At 45.8% G+C, this 16,304-nt stretch overlaps 2 protein-coding genes across 5 annotated transcripts in view; one reads left to right on the top strand and one right to left on the bottom strand.

Moving 5' to 3' along the window:
• Window positions 1-841: 841 nt before the first annotated feature.
• On the bottom strand, window positions 842-15,998 carry Ncstn (nicastrin). Of its 3 annotated transcripts, none has more exons than XM_003466571.4 (17): window positions 15,817-15,998; window positions 14,532-14,636; window positions 10,572-10,695; window positions 9,895-10,016; window positions 9,342-9,487; window positions 8,195-8,345; window positions 7,780-7,889; window positions 7,367-7,519; window positions 6,672-6,776; window positions 6,441-6,518; window positions 5,052-5,224; window positions 3,613-3,715; window positions 3,404-3,499; window positions 3,063-3,150; window positions 2,670-2,824; window positions 2,178-2,390; window positions 842-1,635 (listed from the first exon to the last, which is right to left on the bottom strand). In XM_003466571.4, the coding sequence occupies exons 1-17, from the start codon at window positions 15,899-15,901 to the stop codon at window positions 1,513-1,515; spliced, it is 2,130 nt and encodes a 709-aa protein (XP_003466619.2). In that variant the 5' UTR covers window positions 15,902-15,998; the 3' UTR covers window positions 842-1,512. The 3 variants fall into 3 exon arrangements, with proteins under 3 accessions (XP_003466619.2, XP_063109585.1, XP_063109586.1); XM_063253515.1 differs by lacking the exon at window positions 15,817-15,998 and adding an exon at window positions 15,342-15,566; XM_063253516.1 differs by lacking the exon at window positions 842-1,635 and having other exon boundaries at window positions 2,240-2,390; window positions 2,660-2,824.
• The window catches only part of Copa (COPI coat complex subunit alpha), a 54,304-nt gene continuing 53,995 nt past the window's right edge, over window positions 15,996-16,304 (top strand). For both annotated transcript variants that reach the window (XM_003466569.4, XM_063253514.1), the window contains exon 1: window positions 15,996-16,167. In XM_003466569.4, coding sequence (XP_003466617.1) covers window positions 16,128-16,167 — 40 coding nt within the window. In that variant the 5' untranslated portion in view covers window positions 15,996-16,127. The remainder of the gene's footprint in view (window positions 16,168-16,304) is intronic.

Here is a 16,304-nt window from a genome sequence, read left to right as displayed (position 1 = left end):
AGTGAGAGAAACTAGGCTTGCATTGTGCTTACAAGGGGGATTCCAGGGCTCTGCCAAGAGCCCTTATTTTTTCTTTTCTTTTTTGCCTTTGTTACTTTCCCTATTTTTTTTTTAAATTTCAAAATAGGAGCAATATCAAACAGTATCAATATTCAAAACATTATCAATTAGGGGCAATAATGGTACATATGTTGTGCAGTATCATCCCCAAATCATTCACCCAGAGCACAAGACATCTGCATGTTTTCTTTCAGCTTCACACTAATGAAACAATACGTTTACATGTCTTATTTGAGTATAGTCTCAAGATCATTCCATTTACCTATAAAAGTCTCCAGTTTATCATTCTTTACAGCTGAGTAGTACTACATTAGATGTAAATACCACATCTTTTTTATCCATTCCTCAGTTGATGAGCATTGAGGTTGTTTCCAAGATCTGGCTATTGCAAATTCTGCTGCCATGAACATGGGTGCACATACATCACTGTAGTATGATGTTTTTAATTCTTTGGAGAAGGTACCCAGAAGAGTATGAGTAGCTAGGTTGAACAGGATCTCTAGTCTTAGCTTTTTGAGGATTCTCCACACTGATTTCCACAGCGGTTGTACCAGTTTGCATTCCCACCAACAGTGAAGAAGGGTTTTTTCCCCACAGAGCCCTCCAAGAGACCTTCTTTTAATGGACTTCAATGCACCTAACTGGGGCTTCCTCTTGGGTCTTCTAAGATCAAGGAGACAGCAAGCAAAGTAACAACTCACTGACTTCCAGTCTCACCTGCACAGCACACAGTTTTTCCTGCATTTGATGACTGGGGAAGAATAACAAGTCACAGCACAAGTTGTGTGGGATAATTTTAATGAAACTCGCTATTTATATATTTACAAAAAAAAAAAAAAACGAACAAAAAAAACCCCAAAAATAGATATTACAGCTTAATAAAAAGTACACCTGGGCACTGTGGGCTGGAGGTGGGATACCCACCCGGCAGCACGCCCACCCTAATGTGCCATCTGAGGACCCGGAGAACGGTCGGTGGGAAGCAAACAGCAGGCTCGGCCAAGAGAACCTCATTCTCCTCTGCCAAGGTTCACCGTGGCGGAAGCCCGATGTTTGACCCTTTGCCTCCTTCCTCTGGGTCTGTAAAGTGGTTGGGTACAGGGGTGGGGTCGGGTGAGAGGGCACACAGGGCAGGGAAAGAGGAGAGGCATCCCGAGGAAAGGCAAGTAGGAGTAGGGACCTCAGGAGTTAAAAAAACAGGAGCAGGAAGCTTCTATTATGATCCCAGAATCTTGCAGGGACAGAGAAAAAGGAGGAAACAGAGAAAGGTGAGCTGATGGGGCACAGGGGCTTATCGCTCCCTGTCTCTTCTGGATGTTCCACTCCTTTATATTAATTTTAGTCTGAGACAGGCCCAGAGATGATCCAGTGACAAACTAGTGGTTTGTTCCCAGTGGGATAAATGATCTTGGAAGTGAAGTGCCGAGCTGGCAGGGAAAGCTGGGGTCCTCTTCAGTAAGACACAGCTCCTGGCTCTCGGGGAGCAATGAAAAGGACATCAGCTTTGGCATTGATGCAGTAGGTGATGATGAGAGAGAAGACGAGGATGCCGAAGCCCACCATCAGGGTGATTAACTGCAAGGAGGGAAGGGTGTGGACAGAGAAGAGAACAGTGTCCTCAGAACCCAGTGCAGTTTTGGTTAATTGGGACAAGGACACAGGTACACTGGAATTCTGGCACTGACTTTAGGTACTACAGATGGAAAATCATGTTTCTTTCTAATGTATAGACTTAATACTTGGCTGAAAAAAGAAGTCCCTCAGTTCTTCCTTCTCGCATTAGATTTTAAGTGTCCTGAAGGGAGGTCTCACGGCTTTGATCCCCTAATGGCAGTTACATCACTGACTCATGACAGGGGCTCCAAATGACTCATCCCCGCTGTCTAATTAGGAGCAGGAGTCCCAGAAGCACTTCTGGGATGTGCAGGCTTCTCCAGAACACACACACAGTCTAACTACCAGTGAGGAGAAGCTTCCCAGTGGAACACACAGGCAGGCCAGGGACAAATTTGCAGCAGGTTTTGCACTACAAATTGAGGACAAGAGGCAGATAGAAGGGGTCTGAGATAACAGAGAAGTCAGCTAGATTGCCGTCACCTCCCTCCTGCTTGCCTCACCTCAAGTTCTTTGCTGGCAATCAGGAATATCCGAGCTCGGATGTCTTTCCAGCGGCTCTCAGTCCATGTAGAATATTCAGTGGAGCTCCACTGACTCAGTTCAAAGGCAGGTGATAAGGCCCTGGCCAGTCGTGCTGTGGAACGCACGCACCGGGGGAGCCGGTCCGTCTCGTTGGAATTCAGAGGGCCCTGAACCCATGAGTACTCATACAGCTGCACAGGGAGATGGGCCACAACACAGGGCTGACATGATCCTCTTCTCAGTGGCTCCCTTCATCCCTGTCAGCACCGCACCTAAGCTAAGTGGCCACTGTCCCTTTACCCCTTAGGTGGCTCAATGTCACCCAGGCCACTGTTTCCTTGGCCATCAAGGTCACAGGACTGCATCCCTCCACCTCTCCATCCCAACCCTGAGTGCCCTAGGTCTAGATCTTCCAACTTTCCCAAGGGAAAGAAGCCCCTGGGGTACCTTCGACACCCACCACCACTCACATCCTTGTTCTCATTTGGAACTTTACTTGGGTCCTGGCACTGCTCTCGAGTGAGGTCCATCACCTTGCCAGTCAAATTCGCCAAGGCGTACTGTACAACATAAGTGGTGTTGGTGGGGCTGGAGACGGCGATGTAATGCTGGAGAGGCCCGTCTCCTGAGCACAGGCCAGAGGGAAGGGAGGAGTTGGGCAGAAATAAAAGCCCCAGTGATGAGTGCCATGGCAGAGAAGGTTATAAGAAAAGGATCCAACACATACCAGGAGAAAGAAAAATGGCAGGAAAAGAAAACAGAACAAACAAACAAAAAAAAAAGAATAAAGATTAAACCAAAATGATGCCTTTTTCTTTACCTTACCTTGGCTAAGGGTGTCCCTCGTGACACCAAATGCTTACCCAAGTAGGACCTTAGGTCCTGTCTAAGGATAGACTGGAACCATGAGTTGTTAGCTTGAACCAGGAACCCATAGAGCAGGCGGGTGACCTATGATTGCAGAAAGAGAAAGAGAGAACACTGGGGTCTGAAGTGAGTCCAGCGAGAAGAATTAGTAGTGATCAGTCACAGGGCAAGAGCCAGATGAGCTGGGAAACTGGCAGCTCGTAAGAGTGCAGATGAGGCCCACGCCAGAGCATCCACTGGCATGCTGAACTCCTGAGTCTAGAAGGCCAAGCAAGGAGTAAAAGGTGGGGTAGCCTGCTGTGTCATCAGAGACACAAGCAGGGACGTCTGCTCTTACCGTCTGGCGATCAGCCTCAACTGTGTTGCTAAAGTTGACTCCTCCTGCAAGTGCATACAGCGCACGTCCCAACACTGTGGCCACGTTTGCCAGGGCCTGTGGCAGATGAGGAGAGGGACTGACTGATGCATCTTTCCTAGCCTCAGGTGCTGGCATTCTAACCACTGTCACCGTGTTTGCCATGCTCCCACCCAGCCTGGGTCAGCTACCTCAGCAGTGTCTGTCACAAAGTTCAGGTTCTCTTCAGGGCTCAGCCACTCAGGATAGCTCACATTAATGTTCTCAGCAGTGTCGTAAATGCTCTGATAATAGCTGCCAGGAAAGCCAGCATGAGCCTTGGCTACATTCAGCCAGGGCCTTGCCCTTTCCCACTCAAATGCCCCTTATGCAAGATCTTGGTATCTTATTTTTTATCATTGGGGGCAAAGAGAGACAAAATTAGGGTCCATTATGAAAGAAGGCATGGGGAACATAGAAGCAGGAGTGGTGGTGGGGGTGGCTAATGAAATAGAGACTTTCCCAATGGATGAGGTAGAAAAGATAAGTTAGCTGAGATCTCTAAGCACAGAAGACTCTTCTAATATTGTCTGGGCTGGAAGCATAGGAGGATGATTCAGAGAATTTTCAGAGAACTCTACCATGTATCATCAGAACACCTGTATGAGTTTCCATGAACAGAGGTTGGCTGGGAGCAGAGGAGGGATTAGCAGGTATTAGGGTCAGGTATGCTCAAGGATTTTTACAAATACAAACTCAATCAAATCACTACAATGGGCTTCAGGGAACTCCAAGGAAAAAGATTTTAAAAGAGGGGTTAAAGGCAATTCCAGTCTCTCCCATTAACAAATCTCCACCCCACCTACGGTCAAATCAGCCACACAAACAAGTCCAAAATGACTTCAAATGAGGAACCATCGCTTACCCCACACCTGGTCCTGAGGAATGATAAGACAGTTGACCCTAATGCTAGAACTGTTTCTCTCCTGAATGGGTGACAAGGGGCTAGCTGGCTAGATTTGGAGAGCCAGAGCTTAAGCATTTGCATTGAGAAATTTGTTTGGCCCCAGAGAGGCCGGTAACAACCTGGCCTGTGTGAGAAGGCTCATCATCCCAGGCACCAAGTTTAGAGCAGCTTAAGGGCACCAGACCAGGAAAGATGCAACCATCAGTCTCATTTCTGCTTTCTGGAATCCCCTCAGCACACTAGTCATGAGTACCTACACATGGCAATAACGTGTTACAGTTCATGGAGCACAAGTACTGTTTGTAGCATCCTTGGGCAGGCCCCTCCGGGGTAGGGGGGGCTCTGTCCTCCAGCTGACAAACCCCCACTTTGCTATGCTCACTTGAGACACTGCCCTCTGCTGGCAGCCCTGAGGAGCTGAGGGCCCAGGAGAAATCAAGTACAGTGGACCACAACAGAGGATGATTGTACTACAAAAGGCGGAGGGCTGAGATGGTTTCTAAGATGGACATCAAGTCAATGAAGGACCAGATTGGATGTGAAGAGACCACTGAGCAAAAAACAAACTGCCTGTAGGTTCTGGAGGAAGTGGTGTGAGGACAGCTGTGATGACGATCTTTCTCCTAGATTACAAGGCAGACTTCCTTTGACAAGGAGAAAGGTGCAGGTCCCAGGGATTCTTACAGGTTATGGAAGGAATCATTATGGTCAGCTAGGACGACACCAGAGATATTTCGAGCTCGAAGAAATCGCTGTAGAGAAGATGGCGGGAGGGCGTGGGATGAATTAACTCTTCTGAGGATGACACCAGGGACATCAGCACCACTCCTCTCCAGTGTGGCCAGGAGGTCCTGTACCTGTGTGGATGAGGAAGGTGGAGTGATGACAGATGGGGAACAGGAAACAAGAGGTCTCCTTTATGCCCCAAGTGCCCCATAGTTCAGGTCCTCAGACTGGAAGCTCCCCAATACTGAGATATGTATTCTGCAGACCTCTCAGGACCGAGGATGGCTCTTTGAATTTCCTACAGCTCTCTCCATTGTTTTTATAGTAGGAAATTTGGGCACAAAGAACACACCTGTGTTTTTTCACATTTATACACAGACTCTGTCTTATCTACACTGGGTTGTTTCACTTATTTTTTGTTGTACAGATTTGGAGGGGACAAATAATGATAAAACCGAAGGCTGAATGGAAACTAGGTAACCAGTTCTCTAAGTGCCACAGAAGTCCAGAGCTGGGACAACAAAAAGGATAGAGTGGAAGGAAAATGAATGTGTGGAAAAACTCGGGCCTAAAGCTGAACTGGTGGGTCTTGAGCATGCAGTAGGAAAGTGGAAGACATGCTAGGCATCGCGGTACAGGCCTCTAATCCCACCATTCTGGAGGCTGAGGTAGGAGTATCATGAGTTTGAGGCCAGCCTGGGCAACTGAATAATAGCCCCATCTAAAAAATTAGCATCACTGCCAGGGATTTAGCTCAGTGGCATAAGCGCCTGCCTCACAAGCGTGAAGTCATGAGTTCAATCTCCGGTACCAGAAAAAAAACATCAGCCTTGGGAACACAGCCCAGTGTGAAGGTCCAGATTCAGTTTAATCCCCAGTACCAAAAGAAAGGCAGGGAGGGAGGAGGCAGGCAGGCAGGCAGGCAGGCAGGCAGGCAGGCAGGCAGAGAAAGACAGAGAGAGAGAGAGCAAGAGAAGGGAAAGAAAGACAGAGAAAAAGGAAAGTGGAAGATAACTTAGGATTTAGCTCAGTGGCATAAGTGTCTACCTGCCAAGCATGAGGTTATGAGTCCAATCCCTGGTACCCTCCCATCTCACCAAGAAAAGATAATTTGGGCAGTGGCCATTCACGAAGCACCAAAGGACCAGGAACTCCCCAGTATAGGAAACTAGTATTAGGATGTCAATGAGCTCACAATTCTTCCCAGCAAACAGTAATGGCTGGGATAGTTATCTCATAACCCATATCCAATCAGATCCTTTCTTTTATCCTGACTCTAGGCCCAGCGGGTTGGTGGGAGCAAGACAGTGGTTGGTGTAAAGTCTGCATTCTGAACTACTAGGTTACCTGGTTCTGCACAGACTTGTTTTTCTGAGACATGGGATCTGTGTGCATCCAGAGCTCTAGAGACGTTCTTAACGCCACCTGGGGAAGGATAAAGCAGTGATGATTATAGAAAGTCTTCACAACCCCCACACCTGGGGGAAAGGAGTCAGGGCAAGAGCAGGGTGGCGCCTGCAGTAAAGACAACAGAAGGGAAACGAGAAGCTCTAAGTAGAAAGCACACAAGCCGCATACCTGTCCCAGCTCCACAAATGAGTCGATGTTCTCTAACTGCACGGGAAACTTGCCCTTTTCCATATCGTAGACCATTCTTGAACTGCCAATGTAGTCAAAAGTTTCCTGGGGGGAACAGAGATGGGTGGGAAAAGCAACAGAAATTCCCAAGGGCTAGGGAAGCCTCAAGGAAGGTTAAGTCATCAAAACTCCAGGCAGGAAGTCTACTATCCAGGGCCTTTAGAGCTGCTAGTCAAGAGTCAGCTTACATGGCCATGTGACTTCCTCTCCTTTCCTCCTCCCCGACCTCCCATCTTCGACCATCCCTCACATGTATGTATCACAGGACTTCTCCAGTCCAGAGGTGGAAAAAGCAGTCTTTGTAAAGGCCCAAAGGGAATACGGACTATTATGTGGCTGCTATTCCTCAGGCTAGAGACAGGCTGGAGTACCAGTAGAGAAAAGCAGGAGCCTTTATAGAGCAGAAAGGGGGATGTAGATAATAAGAGAAAAAAAAGGCCTCAAATAGATCTCATGGGAGGGGTGGTGAGAAGGCATAGATGCTTCTGAAAATAAAACTCCAAAGGAGACACAATAGATACATTCAAAAGCTCTGCACTGATTAAGTCAAGTGCTGGGGTTGTCCAAACCAAGAGCCACCTTCAGCTTCCCCATCCCCCATCCCTGCTGCCTGATCCCAGGCAAAGAGCCCTTACCCCCTGGAAGAAGACAAACATGACATTGCGGGGCAAGGTAGTGACATCGGGTGCCTTTTGCAAGGCTTCAGCTGCAGCCAGCTGGGTGACGAAAGAAGCAACAGCACTTTCAGCTCCGGGGGCCACATTCCAGAAAAACGAACGACTGTCCAGCTGGGTACCACAGAAGAAAAGGCAGGACAGGTACTCATTAGAACTGGAAATTAGGACCCGGCCCAAGCACTCTTCTCTGTTTCAGCCAAGAGAATACACATGTGCTGAAACGATGGCTAGAACTCAGCCTTGCACCGCCCAGATCCCTCTCCACTTGAGGCTCCCTAGTGTAGCAACTCTGAAATCAGATATACCCAGGAGAGGCCTGCCAGCTCTTTCTGAGCCAGCCATGCCCATGTTGGTCAGGTGTCAACACTCACCCGGGTAGCAGCAACTACTACCCTATCATCAGGCTCCAACGTCCCAGAGGTGTTTATAGGCTTGAGCATGCTCCATACATTGTAGTCAGACAGGGGGTCACACACAATTTCTGAGCAGGACATAAACAGATAACTAGGACCAAGAGACAACAGCTTTAAGGAAGGCCTGTGTAACCTCTCTGTGGACTCTGTGGGTCATGTTCTCTACTTCAATGGGTCCAGGCTAGTTTTTCTGCTGCCTTGTGCTTTCTTCAGGTACAAGCCGCCTACCTGGTACACAACTGCTGCTCCTTCTCCCACCCTGCGCTTGCTGCCCTGTCCACTCCTTCCCCACCACAAGCTTGCTGTACTCCCTGGCCTGGCCTTGTCCTTCTCCCCCTGCAGGACTCTGCAGTGTGGTGAGGCTCTGGCCTACCTGGGTTGATGCTAAAGGTGCTCTGGATGTAGCTGCGCCGCATGCAGGTGGCAGTGCTGGTGACAGCGTGCATGTGCGAGAAGAGCTGCATGGCGCACAGCGGGAAGGCTGGTGCCGAGCCATTCTGACTCAGGTTGTGATCTTGATAGCACTGGAAGTGGAGAGGGACCACACTGAGACAGACAGCGGTGGAATCCCTCCCTTACTTCCCAGGAAGAGGAAAGCCCAGCTCCATCCTCAAACATTTGTCCCTGAGCTACAGGTGGCTTGGGATAACCACAGGGTCTACAAGGTCAAACAAAAAAACTCCTCAATAGGTGGAAAGGGGCATGGACTCAGTGGCTTACTTGGAACAGATGAACTTATCCCATCCCAAATGGCTTGGCCCAATCTGGAGCTTCAGCCACTGTTCTTAATGTGATTTGACATAAGGAACACTGATCTAGAGATCAAAAATAAGATTCAAGACAGCTTGGCCACCAAGTCATCTTACAACTTTGGATAAATCTCTTAACTGTTCTTTGTGTCAAAATGAAGATCCTTGACTAGAATTAAGAACATATCAGGGCTAAAAAGAACCTCAGAATTTACTGAACTAAACTCAATCTCTTAACTCCTAGTCCAGTGGATGTCCTTTTTATTTATTTATTTATTTGAGGGGGTACAGGGGATTGAACTCACGACCTCACACTTACCAGGCAGGCACTTACACCGCTGAGCTAAACCCCCCGGCCCTAAATGTTCTTTTATTGTTGTTGTTTGTGGCTTTTTGAGACAAGGTGTCACTGCGTAGCCCAGGCTGGCTTCAAAAGTATGATCCTCCTGCCCCAGCCTCCTGATTGCTGGAAGTATAGGTTTGCAACACCATGCTCAGATCTTTTGTCTCAACCAGGGCTGAACTCCTTGCTTCATATTTATTGTCAACTATTATTTCTGTTTTCTAGTCTAAAAGCCTTCAATGCTGCAGTATTAAGCAGGGAAAGAAGTAGGTGAGGGAAATGTGAGGAAAATGAACTTCTTGGTTCTTTCTTGGAGCAACTATTTTTCAAAGTGTGCACTAGGACAATGAGCCTTCCTCCAAACAGAGAGACAGCCCAAGAAATAATTCTCATTCTCATTGGAATTGCTAGGAGGTGGCAGTCATTACCTGCTTGATGATGTTGGTTTCATTTTCATCTTCAAGAAGAAAGATGGGGAAACTAAAGTCTTCATAAGCCAAACCACTGCCCAGAGGATTCCATAGCTTTTGTTTGCAGTGTGCAAATTCTGACCCATAGGAGTTAGAGTAAATACCTGCAGGAAGGAAGGGCAATTGGGAGGACAGGTTATGCAGGCATCAACCACTTAGGAATCAGGTGGAGGAGGAAGATCAGAACATCGTAAGAGTTGGTCGGGGCTAAGAGTTCAAAAAGGGACAGTGACCCAAAGATAGAAGCAGGAATCTAACATCTACACTGAAGTAGAAGCAATAGCATCAAAGGACATTAGACTGACAGATTAGGGCTCTGTGCATGTGACACAAAGGGATGCTGGAAGGTAAGTAGATGAGGAGCAAGGAAGGGAATGGGCAGCAAAGGCAAACACTGTTTTCTCTCTGGGATTTGGCTGCTTACAACACACACAGATGCAGCCAGGTATGTATTTCCCTCATACAAACTCGAGGTGGAAGCAACCATAAGGCCTTCTTTTGGAAATCTTACCAAATCCATCATTTGGGCATTGCACGCTAGGAGAGAAGCCAGGGGTGGGACTGGGCTTGGCCAGGGTCACTGCAAGACCAGCAATCCTACTGTTTTTCCCCTTCAGCTTCTCCATTATATGCCTGGAATAGACCGGGAGTGTCATAAGAGACAAGAAGCCATTACATAGCCAGAACTCTGCTCCTCAGCATGGAAATGAATAGGGAACCAAGGAAAGCAAAACTGTCCCTTCTCTTTTTCACTCTCTTACTTCTGAGTCTGGACTGTGGCCCAATGTGAATTTAGTGTTAATTCAGCGACCTTGTCCCCCAGAAACCCTGGGCACCGTTCCTTCCGCCCTAGGATCCTTCCTCCTTCCTCACTAGAGCTGTATCTCTCCTTGTTGTTGTTGTTGTTTTGAGACAGTCTCTCTACTAAGTTATCCAGGCTGGCCTTGAGATTGTGACGCTTCTACCTCAGCCTCCTGAGTAGCTGAGATTACAAGTGTGCAGTACTGCATGGACGGAACTCTATTTTTAAGGTTGCTGAGATTATTCCATTTGATAGTATGCCTCGTTTCTGAAGACTGTCTCTGTACTCTTCCAACTAGAGAAAGGCAGCCTCACAAGTATGCAGACTGCTCACCAAACCTGTCCTTCTCTGGATACACTTTCCCAGCAGGCACATGCAGTTCTTACCTGGTAAACAGCTTGCCTTCCAGTAGAACCATGTAAGGGGGGTTGGGGCCATCTGTCAACACCCATCGCAGGTCTTCCTCCTTCTCCACTACATGGATAACCCCTGTGTCCCCACTAATTGAAGCTGGAAGGAAAAAAATGGGTGGACTTAAAGCTTCCCTAATTGACAATTCTGACTGCCTTACTCATCCTGCCGATCTTTTAGCCTTAGAGATGCCACAATATATTTGGGAGACTACAGCCACCTCTGGTCTTAAACTGGCTCCACATGAAGGAAGGAATGGAGGACAAAAGAGTCCAAGAAGACTTCCCAGTAGCCTTGTTCACTAAATTCCAGAAAGGTCCTATGAACTTCGTATTTTTTTCTCAATTCAGTCTTTTACGCATAAACGCAAGATTCTAGAGTAGAATCAAGTTTTCAAATCTGTACTTTCTCTAGGAAATGCCAGACTCTAGATTTCTGGCTTTGAATCTTTGTGAAAACATGTAGTTGCCCTTAACCCCAGTGACCTTCCTAGATCACCAGTCCTGTGCCAGTCCTATTTAGGAATGACTTGACAGTTGCGCCTGGCTAGTTTTAGGTGAAATTAATCTGGAACTCTGAGGTCTGAAGAACAGAGATCCCCACTGATAGGCCTTGAGTGGATCTGAGACGTAACGAGAGAGTGCCCTGCTTCCTGGAGAACTCAGGTTTCCGAGGTCCCTAGGTTGGACACTAGCAGTCAGACATCATTTATCCCAGAATGTCCTACAAATAAAACCCATTTTCTATACATGAGAGATGCCACACAAATAACATTTCTTTTCTTATTCTTTGTTTTTTTTGCCTTGGTTTTTTGAGACAAGGTCTTTCTATCCAGCCAGGCAAGCCTCCAACTGATGGCAATCTTCCTTCCAAGTACTGGGATTAAAGGCTTGCACCATCATATCCAGCCAGTTAACATTTCTATGCATCTTGTGATGTGACAAAGATTGAGAAGCCCTAGTCTACAGGATGGATGATATATAGTTTAAAATGTCTTAAATTTTACATATATTGAGGCATTTGGCAAAAGCCCCTTAAGTCTCTAGAGATCCATATATAGACATCACAGAGTGTCCCTAAAAGTTTACTCTATAAAGACTGGATATGATATTCACAAATCATTTTTGAGCAGGAGGGCTCACTCCAGACAATGTATCTATCACTTCGGAAGTTTTTCCACTTTTGTTTTTATTTATGCATTAGGGATTCATGCCAGGACCTCATGAATGCTGTTCATGCATTCTACCAATGAACCACATCAGCAGCCTATAGAATTTTAACAAACACAGATGTTTGGGCATTACTTCAGATTACCTAAATTAAATCACTAAAGATAGGGCCAGGAGAATGTATTTTCAAAACATACTACATAGAGGTACGTTTTTATTGTTACTGGCAATGGGCGTGCTTGAGCCTAAGGCTTCCTACATGCTAGGCCAGTTCTCTATCCCTCAGCTGTATTTCCAATCCTCTTCATTTTTTGAGACAAAATCTCCCTATTTTTCAGGTGGACCTGAACTTGTGATTTTCCTGCTCCGGCCGCCCGAGTACCTGGATTATAGGCATGCAACACTGTGCCTAGCCACATACAAAGCTCTTCATTATACAGAGCCAGGCATGCAACTGTGCTTCTAGACCAAGGCACCAAAATACTCCTAATAACCAAGAGACAAAAACAATAACCAGTTCCTAATTGCTAGTTAAGCAAAATTTTTCTTCCATGGGATCTGATAAAATCTAGACATGAAGGCAGGGCTCCTGACATTTAATGATGGTTTACAAACAATAAATACTTAACAAGTTCATGTCAATGGCGATAATAAAATACAGAGAAATGGCAGAATCTGTAACAACTTTAGTTAAGATCCAGATATCAGTGGAAGTTTAACAATGGTTCTTACTATAACATTTAAAACATGAGAAAAGAAAAAGCTGGTATGGTTAAAAAAAAAAAAGGATGTAACTTCAGGTCTAGGAAGGATAGGAAAGCTATGACACTGGCTGAAGGAGCATGGACTTTAAACTGGATAACAGATGACTGTGTAGTCTTCAGTAACTTGCTTACTTTCTCTGGACCTTCAGTGAAAAGGAGCTTTTCTATCCTTTCTTGCCTCACACAGTGGGGATAGAAAAAAGAAAGGAGATAGACAGGAAAAAGAAACTTAAATATATAGCTCTCTTTGAGCACTTTAAGGACCCAATAGAAATAGATTATTATACTAAAAAAAAATCAAATCTGAATCTCTTTTTTCTCCTTAGTTTTATTATGCTAACAACTCCAATTAAAGAGGGCGTAGTCTGCTAAGAATGGATAAGGTGAAGTAAGACTTAGAAATAAGTAGGTTGAAAAGGAAACAAGATCTTAATGAGGAAGTGGCCAGAGTCCAGCTCCTCCCCTCTTTTCTCTGTACTGGCACTTGGCCTCATCTCTAGAGGCTATTGCTTTGCCTCCCATGGGGCTGCTTGAAGAACATGCCGCAGAATGACTCATTTCCAAAGGGCAACTCCAGGAGGATGAGGTCCTAGCCTGTTGCAGTTAAAGTAAGGTTCCAGCATGTCCAGCATATCCAGCAGCCTGATCTCAGCCCACCTTGACTTTTTCATCCCCTAGAAACTAGGTCCAAAAAAAACTGAAGCCAATCAACTTATTCCCAGTGCTCCCAGTAGCAGGAATATAAGGTAATTAACATATAGTGTAGCTCAGGGAAAAACTGGTAGAAAAAGTATTAATCACTTCCTTGAGCAAATCTCATACTTTCCAATAACTCAGTTTACACTTTTACCAAATTGAAAGGTTTCAAGTAACCATACAGTTCATTGCTGAGACCATGCTATTTATTCAACATCACCAATAATCATCTATTAAGTTGACCTTCTGCTTTGTACAAAACTATTCCAACCCTGAGTACAGGGGTAAACTGAAATTTACAAATGATCAATTTGATAATGAAGCCAAGAGCAGACCCAACTTTCTTGCTTACTTGCAAAACTATGTTCTGACAGAGTTGCTGTCCATAGAAGACCAAATATCTGAAAAGAACAACTTAAGCAAAAAAAAAAAAACAAACTGATTCAGGTTTCTGAGCACAACTTTTTCCCTTCTGCAATTTTTACAGTGTTTGTAACTGTGGTGTCAAGACACTCCATACTGAAACCCATTTACAAAGCATAATTATAAATTCTTCACTAATTCTCAAAACTATTTGGGGTAATTCTTGTCAATTAGTTAATTTTAAGGAGCCCATTTTGAGAGCCTGGTGGTGGTGGTGCATGCCTGTAATCCCAGCACTTAGGAGGCTGAAGCAGGAGGATCGCTGTGAGTCTGAGATCAGCCCAGGCTACAAAGTGAGCTCAAGGCCAGCCTGAACTGCATAGTGAGACCTTGTTTCAAAAAGACAAAAAAAAAAAAAAAAAACCAATTTGGTTCCTACAAGATATTCAGAGTACAATTAAGAATCCTGAATTAGGACACAGATAACCAGGCTTAAAATCCTAGCATCATAGGGGCTGGGGATTTAGCTCAGTGGCGCAAGTGCCTGCCTTGCAAGTGTGTGGTTGTGAGTTCAATCCCTGGTACTGATAAAAAAAGAAAAAGACAAAAAAAAAAAATTCTAGCATCATAATGTATTACCACCATGATCTTGGGAAGTTACTCAACCTAAGTCTCACTCTCATCATTTGTAAAATGGAAATAATTGAGGGCACTGTGGAGGTTAAATGAGATGCACCTGTAAAAAGCTTAGTATGCAGAATTCACTAAATGTTAGCTCTTATTAATTAGCTTCTGGTCTGACAGATGGTTCTCTTATCACCTCCTACTCACATAGTCTAATTTGAGCACCAAGACTCCCAAGCAGGGCATGGATCCTTCTTAGTATCTAGGGCACAAACTAAAATATCAATGACTACAAACACAAATTACAATTTCAACTCACACTGGCAGCCAATCTGATGCGTGGCATTGAGCAGACGAACACAGGGAGCCGTTTTATTTAAAGAGATGTAGATCTTTCTCTCCACAGAGTTTCCTTCGCAGAAACCTAATCAAAAGATAAAAACTGTTAGAAGAAACCAAGAGACACTAATACTTTGCCTCTTTAGTATCACTGGCTTGATTCACAGCTTGGGTAAATCATTCAATATCATACTTTCTAAAATGGTAAACTGTGCATTCTTTCCATTTCTTGGACACATTATTGGAACAGATAAATGCTCTACAAAGCACCCAGCTATGTGACTCAGAAGACTCCATGAACAGCAAATGAAAGTGAAGCTAAGAGAGAAGACTTGATTTGTCAACATAAAGGTGTTTGACCTTAGATGTGCCAAATTCTGGTTACATGGATGATCACAGTTCTGCTCTTCTGTATGCGTATTACTAATTAATTGAGAAAAGATCTCTAACCTAAGAATACAGATTACCAAAAACAATTTTAAAAACACATTTCTGAGTCTTTTCCCAACAGTCTGAACAGAACTGGGAGAAACCTTATGCTGTATAACTGTTCGGTTCATATAACACCAGCAGGTCATCTGTGTGTACCTATAGTGTGGGACAACTATAGATTCTCATTGGGGAATCTTTAAAAACAAAGTGAGTTTAGAAGACATCCCAGTCGCGATTACATTTTAGTGCTCAACCAACTAAAAAGTCACACACCAGAAAATAAATGTGTGTAAGGAAGCATCTATGCACATTATAAAAGCCTTAAGATCCTTGAATCATTAAGAGTTGCGCAACCTACCTTAGTCTCGCTTTACTGATGAAAAGACAGGGACAGGAGTTATAGAATGAACGCAGGAAGGGGAATGATTCTTTTATGTGCCGCAGAGCACCTACAGAACACAGCTGTTTTGGCTCAAAAAATCTAAACCCGGGGAAGAAAACTGGACTTTCACATCTGTCCTTTTTGATTGTGGGCGGAGTGGCTGGGGCTCTATGGAAAACGGGGCATCTAAACAAAGTGGGAGAGAATCAGGCTGGAAATCCAGAAAAAAGCCTGCAGGAAGGAATGAAGTGGCACTACTTGCCAAGGTGGAGAAGGGATGAAGGTCTAAGGAAAGGGGGAACTTCTGTCATGGGAACGAAAGAGAAACAGGATCTACAGGGTGGGGGACAGAGGGGCAGCGAGGACCAGAAGGGAAGCGCCGGCGCTTGCGGTTGGGCAGATCCGGAGGGTTCCCCTTACAGAGCCGAGCTCACGGGCGGGGAGGCCTCACCTGCCAGTAGAACGCAGAACGACAGAAGGCGAAGAAGACCCCGACTTCCCGGGTCAGCCTCAGAGCCGACCCCAGCCGTGGCCATCTTGCCTCTCGGCTGAGCGGAAGCCTCCGGTCCCGGCTAGTCGGCTAGCGGCCTCTCTAGGCTACAGCTGCCGCCGTCTCTGTGGCAGAGAGCTCCGGAGAACGGAAGTTCCTCTGTGGAGGAGCTTCCGGGAGTTGTGGCCGAGGGGAGCTGACGTGGAGGCCTCCGCAGGGCAGCAGGGAGTGGCGGACCTGGTAATCGGCCGGCGGAGCTGTAGTTTTAAAGGATGCTAACTAAGTTCGAGACCAAGAGCGCGCGAGTCAAAGGTAGTAGAAAAGAAAAAGGGTAAAGTAGAAGCTGGATGTCAGGGACGGTGCTGTCACTGGGAAAGAACTGGTGGACTTGCCGGTCTAATTGGGCCCAGCCGACGTACCCAAACCGAGACCCGGGGAGGTTAGGCCTG

Source organism: Cavia porcellus, unplaced genomic scaffold, assembly GCF_034190915.1.
Source record: "Cavia porcellus strain 051 isolate PalLab524CR breed Dunkin Hartley unplaced genomic scaffold, mCavPor4.1 scaffold_7, whole genome shotgun sequence".
NCBI classification, from domain to species: domain Eukaryota; kingdom Metazoa; phylum Chordata; class Mammalia; order Rodentia; family Caviidae; genus Cavia; species Cavia porcellus.
The sequence above is the reverse complement of the archived record's forward strand: the minus strand, read 5'-3'. Positions and strand labels throughout refer to the sequence as shown.

Bases quoted from the DNA above. Each gene is read 5' to 3' on its own strand.
- Ncstn (XM_003466571.4), bottom strand. From the start codon at position 15,901: ATGGCCACGGCTGGGGTCGGCTCTGAGGCTGACCCGGGAAGTCGGGGT. The intron at 8,346-9,341 runs GTAATGACTGCC...CTCCACTTCCAG, and splicing joins AAACCAACATCATCAAGCAG to TGCTATCAAGATCACAACCT. The intron at 2,825-3,062 runs GTAAGCATTTGG...GCCTGTGCTCAG, and splicing joins GGACCTAAGGTCCTACTTGG to GAGACGGGCCTCTCCAGCAT.